This window comes from Littorina saxatilis, linkage group LG3 (assembly GCF_037325665.1).
Source record: "Littorina saxatilis isolate snail1 linkage group LG3, US_GU_Lsax_2.0, whole genome shotgun sequence".
NCBI lineage: Eukaryota > Metazoa > Mollusca > Gastropoda > Littorinimorpha > Littorinidae > Littorina > Littorina saxatilis.
Window position 1 is genome coordinate 5,133,196 of NC_090247.1, and position 7,150 is coordinate 5,140,345.

The 7,150-nt window shown below is 40.6% G+C and overlaps 1 protein-coding gene across 1 annotated transcript; it reads right to left on the minus strand.

The window, feature by feature from the left end:
* Positions 1–851: 851 nt before the first annotated feature.
* LOC138961431 (uncharacterized) lies at positions 852–6,169 on the minus strand. The gene is made up of 3 exons (XM_070333077.1): positions 3,999–6,169; positions 2,405–2,478; positions 852–1,776 (listed from the first exon to the last, which is right to left on the minus strand). Exons 1-3 carry the CDS (start codon positions 6,076–6,078, stop codon positions 1,465–1,467), a joined length of 2,466 nt encoding a protein of 821 aa, XP_070189178.1. The 5' UTR covers positions 6,079–6,169; the 3' UTR covers positions 852–1,464.
* Between the last annotated feature and the right edge of the window lie 981 nt (positions 6,170–7,150).

Below are 7,150 nucleotides of genomic sequence, written 5' to 3' on the forward strand. Positions count from 1 at the left end.
CAAGGCACTGTTGCATGCCACTAACAAACATCGTGACAATGGACCGGGAATGCTTAAATGATTTCATCGCAATTGTAAGGTCTTATGAGTACATTTATATATATATATATATATATATGCAAACACTAGCCCACTTTCGTTGCTCTGAAAACCTGCGTGGTCCTTTTTACATTTAGTCAAGTTTTGACTAAATGTTTTAACATAGAGGGGGAATCGAGACGAGGGTCGTGGTGTATGTGTGTGTGTGTTTGTGTGTCTGTCTGTCTGTCTGTGCGTGTGTGTGCGTAGAGCGATTCAGACCAAACTACTGGACCGATCTTTATGAAATTTGACATGAGAGTTCCTGGGTATGATATCCCCGGACATTTTTTGATTTTTTTCGATAAATACTTTTGATGACGTCCTATCCGGCTTTTTGTAAAAGTTGAGGCGGCACTGTCACACCCTCATTTTTCAATCAAATTGATTAAAATTTTTGTAAAGCAATCTTCGACGAAGGCCGGACTTCGGTATTGCATTTCAGCTTGGTGGCTTAAAATTAATTAATGACTTTGGTCATTAAAAATCTGAAAATTGTAATAATTTTTTTTATATAAAACGATCCAAATTTACGTTCATCTTATTCTACATCATTTCCTGATTCCAAAAACATATAAATATGTTATATTTGGATTAAAAACAAGCTCTGAAAATTGAAAATATAAAAATTATGATCAAAATTAAATTTCCGAAATCGATTCAAAAACAATTTCATCTTATTCCTTGTCGGTTCCTGATTCCAAAAACATATAGATATGATATGTTTGGATTAAAAACACGCTCAGAAAGTTAAAACGAAGAGAGGTACAGAAAAGCGTGCTATGCAGCACAGCGAAACCACTACCGCGCTGAACAGGCTCGTCAGTTTCACTCCGTTATGCACAAGCGGCGGACTACGGTCATTGTGAAAAAATGCAGTGCGTTCAGTTTCATTCTGTGAGTTCCACAGCTTGACTAAATGTAGTAATTTCGCCTTACGCGACTTGTTTTTCTTTGAATAAAACGTTTCGTGATCGTTGAGGACGCCTAATCGTGAGCATCGCCAAGAAAATCCTAGTTATGCACTTCCGTCCCTAAAATTGACTGTCATGTGGGTTGTGTAAAGCTCAATTTCCTTCTTGCAGTTCTCAACATGCCGGTAAAAGAAACATAACTGACATTTTTAGCATTATAAAAAACGAGGGTGATATTACAGTTGATCGGCCATACATGTCAGACTATTCTGTAAAAGACCTTCAACACAGATACATTTTGGGTTGAAATCAGTCGGTACTAACAATAAATGGTTAAAATGGAATAACAATACGCTCAATGACAGCAAAATCAAGAAAGGGGGAGACAACTCGGTCGCTTAGATTTCAGCAAGAGTATTATGTCAAACATTAATCTCAGTGTCTCCTCTTACAATCTGTTTTCTGCCACCACTTAATCAGCATCGCTATCAGCATCGTCGTCAACCATGTCAAAGCGGTAGAAGAATTCAATCCGCGGTCTCGGGCAGCCATGTCGTGGACACCGACGACACGTTCTGACACACACGTTGCACAAGACTCGATGGTGGCATTGGAAGGTGATGATGTCCACCATTTGTGTGCGGCATACTGAGCAGAGAGGATCATCCAATGGTCCTTGTCCCCATCCAGAACGTTGAAATATCTGCCTCATCAGTTGATGTTCTGAGAGTTGAGTCAGTTCATTCAAGGAAATCTCTCTGTCTCCACTGGTATTTGATGAATTCTGCAGAGACAGAGAAAAAGGGCATATTTTACATATTAGATAAAGTGCGAGTTCTCCAAACTTTGTCTCTGCTAAACGCATTCGGGAAATTAAACTATTCTAAATAGTTGTGTCTTTTCCCCCTTCAAGCTACCAACTGCGTGAATACAAAATGCTAAAATTACCTAAGAAGCCCAAACCAGTGAAACAAGAGAGAGCTTAGGCAAAGTTAGAAGCCATGTGAATTCAAAAGTTCACAAAAGCCCACTGGGAACAAAAGCAGTCAGATCTTATTACAAACCGCTCTCTTAACCCCACAGTTCAGCGCTCAAGGACAACAGACACCTTTGAGTAGTAGCTTTTGTGAAAAATGAGGACTACTGCGTCACCTTGTCACACAACTACATAGTAACAACCTCATTCGTGTGATTGAAAACTACTGTGGTTGCTAAGAAATGTTTTAAGTGTGGCAGCTCTTATGTGACTGGCGCTTGAGCTTTTTTGAGTTTTTCATTTCTTCTCTTGCCATTTATACATGGTTTTTAAATGTATAATTTATTGTTTCCAGTTCTCAATCTTTCGTCTATCTGTTTTTGCTAATTGCCGATAATATTATCAGTTTAAATTACTTTTGTTTAGTTTTTTTCACCTGTGAGACATCGTCGTTGAAGTCAAGAATTTGGAGATCAGCAGCAAAATGGAACTCTAGGGGGCCGTTTGTGTCTGCAAGAAAAGGAATGAATGAAGTATAAGAAACAGTGAATGTGTCCCTCTTTTGCATACGATCTTCAGTAATCTGCAGCTAGTACGTTATGAACATTAAAAGGCTGGACGGAAGTGATCTTCGTAATCTTTGGTAGAACAATCAGTCTTGCGTCTGGAATCGGGTATAAGTTGCATGTGCTCTCGCCATAGCACATTTTCAAACATGCTGTGGGCATCAAACATCACTCTCACACTTTAGCAGATATGTTTTTACAGGAGGTACGTATCAGACACACAGGTGTGTCTACCGTGTTTGTTTATATATATGTAAAATATTTACTTAGCATCTTAGTAAAGAACTGTTTGCCCGAAACATATTTCGATAAAACCTAACTGCGCATGTGACCCCATTATTATACCGTTGGTCTTTGATGCTTTGAAACGAACATAACATAAAAATCTTCAGTTACTGATGGTCTATAAAACAGGAGTCTAGAATATAGCGACATAGAGAAAAAAAATTGGTTCGCTGACATAAATGTGTCTTAAAAACAAAAACAAAATCCACAATCTTATGAAAGAAACATCACAGGGCAACTGTCGCAATCGGAACATGAAGATTAATTATCTACACAAAACGAAAGTAATGCTGCTGAAGAAAAGGAGGTTTACACATGAACATATTCGAACAACAACAACAACAACAACAACAACAACAACAACATTGAATCAGCATACGATTTTCACACTCATTAAATGATTCGATTTGTCCTAAATGTCATGAGACTTGTAACGCATAAATCTCTCTTCCTAAATGGTCGCTAGATTATTGGAACGTTTAATTTATGACAAAACAAAATGTTGCATAAATTTACTGTATTTTGACCCACTGGTCTTTTAAGTGGACTGTTTTCTGTCTGTCCAATTAGGAGATCACTGGGTCGAAGTACAGTAAGTGTTACGTTTAGTTTTGTCATAAATTAGACGTATCAATAACCTTTCATTCTTGTTTTTTTATTCTAAATTTTGGAAAGTGAGCAGTTTTTTGAATTTGTACAGGTTGATTGTTCACATTCTGTTATCATTTCATTTTGTTATCAGCATTCTCATTTGGTAGTTATTCTTAAACCGACCAAACAGAATCATCAAACACGCGAAAAAGAAAGGAGAAGACACATAAAAAGTCCGTGAGGGACAGTTATTTCCAAAGTCTCTTTCAAGCGTGCTCGTCTTTAAGGCTGCAATATACCCAGTTATAAAACGGATACACCAGGGGTGTATTTATAGTTTATGAAGATTATACTATAATATGTATGTTATGTATAACATACATATATTTTCTTTATGACCAATACAAAAATTCAAACTTGAAATCAGCTAGCATGGCGAATAGCTGTTATTTCGAACATCCAAATGAAGCATTATTTGTATGTTATGCCCTGAGTAGTATCAAACTATTTTCAAGTTGCAATTTCAGTATAAATAAATATGTCTCTTGTGTTTAATTCACCCTCCCACTAGCACAAAACCAAACTCACCTTCTTCAGACGTTACATCGGTCTGGTCCGTAAACTCTTCACCATCAGCCAGGTTGACCGTCATGTTCTGATGACCCATAGTAACATGACCGTCCACCTCAAATTCCCATCTCAGTAGAACAAAACGGCCAAGGCTAGGAACAAAGATGGGCTGTCGATGTCTCACAGCTGGCCACGGTGCTGCAGGTTGTGCCGGAGTTGACGATTCCTGTTGTGGCTGGCTTGTGAGTGGCACGGTGCTTATTCTTCCCGTCTGCGTTGCTGATTCAAAGCTGTCTAAGTAAGTTCTGCTGGCTGTTGTGGTTGAGGTGGCAAAGACTGTTGTGACTGTCGTTGTGGTGGACGGGGAAGTTGACGTAGATGTCACTGATGGCAGCCTGCCAACAGCACCTCGAGCTGACAGATCTTGAGGATCCTCTAACAAATACCGATCTTCGTTCACAGAATAGGAAACCATACCTCTATTATAATCAGTTCCAGACGGCGTTGGAAAAACCTCCCTATGCACAAACGTGGGCAAATGAATGACGAAACCGACCAGACCTTGTCTTAGTAAACCAATTTGAATCAGAAGGCGAATCGCAAACGCTGATGCTGCAGTCCACTGTGGCAGAGCTAGTGACGTACGCTGAAGGGTTGCATCAAGCCTTGAGCAACCAAAGATTGAAACTGTTGTCAGAAGCGTATCGTCACCAGACTCTGCCTTGGGGCGTCCAACAAGTGTTGTGGATGACTGATAATATTCGTGCTCTGTGGTTCCAGGGGCATGTGCTGAAGATTCATGACTTGGCGACACGAGAGAAGCAGCAGCAGGCGGGTCTGAAGACATTGGGCTACCTGAAAGTCCGCTGTGACTCTCATCCGAGCTAATTCCACTGTCATCCTCACGACTGTGTGGCTGGAGTTCTGGGAGTCTTTTAGGGATAGTGGACGTAGAAGTTGCTACTGTGTCGTCGCTTTGGGGTTCTTCATTGTGTATGGAAACTGCATTGTACTGTGAAAGGTTTCCACTCGCTGCGGCAATTACGTCGGGAACAACTCCGCAATCTTTGCTATTCTGACCACCTGACGGCGCAGCTGTTGGAGTCGGCAGAATGTTTGATGAATCCTTTGCAGTGCTATCCATCACTGCTGCACTGAGTTGGTCTCTACTTTGGGACCGTTGTTTCTCAGAATTTGATGCATCTGACGGTGAGTTGTTCTGATCCATAAACAGAATGCTGCTTCTAGCAACATCATGTTTTGGTTCTGTATTCCAATTGAGGTGCTTATTATTATCTGCTGCTTCCTCCGGAGGGCTTTTATTATCCGACAAAGGGTCTTTTTGCAAGCGAGTGTCACCGTAGCTGTGAAGGTTTTTAGCAAGACTTGTTCTTTGGAGAGGGGTCACCAACACTTTCTCATCCCCAGGTCGCATCTTTGGTGCTGACTCTCTCGGAATGTTTGGAACGACATTCACACCTAGGACATTCTTTCCTTCTGGATACTCAGCGTGGTATACCAAACTGGAACCTGGACAGGCAAGGCTTACCTGATTCTTTACTGCTAAAAGGCAAGGGTCTCCCTCTTTTGGCTCTGCGCCTAAATCCGTTACATTACTTACAGTCGTCTTTGATATATCAGGATTCAACTTGGGCAGCACTCCAACCAAGTTTTGTTGCTTTCCGCCTTGATTCTCATCAGCAGCAATGTTTGAGCCAACAGGATCTTTTAAAACGTCACCTTCTTCATCCTTATTACTGGGATTGCCATCGTCTTGTTTGTCCACAGTCAATTCACAGTTGGTGGCACCATTTCTGGGACTACCGTCATCTGAATGCAGGGAATTACTTATAGCTTTTTTAGACTCACAAAAGTCAAAAGAAAGAAACATTTGTTGTTTTTCTTTCTGTGTGTTCTTTATATTGCTGTCATTGTCATTTCCGTCATTGTTCATTTCATGCAAAGAACGTGTAGGGTATTTGCTCTCTCGGTCGTCCTTAATACCATCAGCACGCGCTGATGACTTCTTGTCCCTCTCCGCATCTTTATCTGTGACCTTGTTCTTTGGGGTGTTTTGTATACCCCCACCTTCTGCCATTTCAAAACTTGTTGTACGTGTTATTCGTCCAAGAAGAAGAACGGATAGTTCCGCTGGTGATCAGTATGCGCTGGTCGTGATGTGCTAACCACTCAGTCTAAAACAGAAGGACAGATGCGTCAAAGATAATAGCATGCACACTTTTGTTACAGTATTTGATCACTGTACAAATGCACTGCCAAGTGATCAATACCCTAACCAAAGCTACGGTCGACTGCAAACAACTGCACGGATATTAAATGATGGATTCACTCCTCGCAAGACGTTCGTGTAAAACTGGTAACTTGTAAGTCATTACTGGAGCAAATTTGAATACAATTTCATCATGTGCATAATCATTACAAATCCCAAAAAGTACCCCAAAAGACATTGAAACATCAGTACCGAGAAATGGATAAACTAATATGTAAGCTAATACGCTAATATGTACCCCAGACCAAGAAACCTACCACATTCTCAGAGAAATCCAGAACATCCCACAGGAAACATTCCCCAATGTAATGAACAATATGGCAATGAGGATGCAGTCTGTCATTGGAAAACGGGGTGGCTACATTGATCACGTGGTGTGAAGAAACAGACGATCTCAACTGAACGCTGTGAACTGGGGACAAAACTTCTATAAACTGACAATATCATCACAGATCATGACCGTACGTGATGTATACTATTATTTCTGTCGTCTGCTCCTGAAGCAGATGATTTTGTTTTGGAGCAACCCGGATGACACGGGGTGGGGTAAAACAGAGGATGATTGGTAAATTCTGAATATAGCCCACAATCATCCTGACTGTAAACAGTGACAGCCGAAATATTTGCTGAGCTTTTGAGGAGTAGAAAAACGACAATGATCCCGGCGAGTATCATTGTTTTTTAAGCTTTTCTATTTTGATATCGTACCGCTATCATGGGCTTTCAATTGAAGTGAAAAACTTCGTGAAAGTGGTAGTTATAGTGTGCAAATGCTTCGTGTACTACTCTGCAACTGCAACAGGTCTGACCTACGAAATGCACTGTTTTTAAACAATGTACCTTTACCACACATACACACACACACACACACACACACACA

Bases quoted from the DNA above. Each gene is read 5' to 3' on its own strand.
- LOC138961431 (XM_070333077.1), bottom strand. From the start codon at position 6,078: ATGGCAGAAGGTGGGGGTATACAAAACACCCCAAAGAACAAGGTCACA. The intron at 2,479-3,998 runs GTGAGTTTGGTT...CTTTTCTTGCAG, and splicing joins CGATGTAACGTCTGAAGAAG to ACACAAACGGCCCCCTAGAG. The intron at 1,777-2,404 runs GTGAAAAAAACT...CTGTCTCTGCAG, and splicing joins TCAACGACGATGTCTCACAG to AATTCATCAAATACCAGTGG.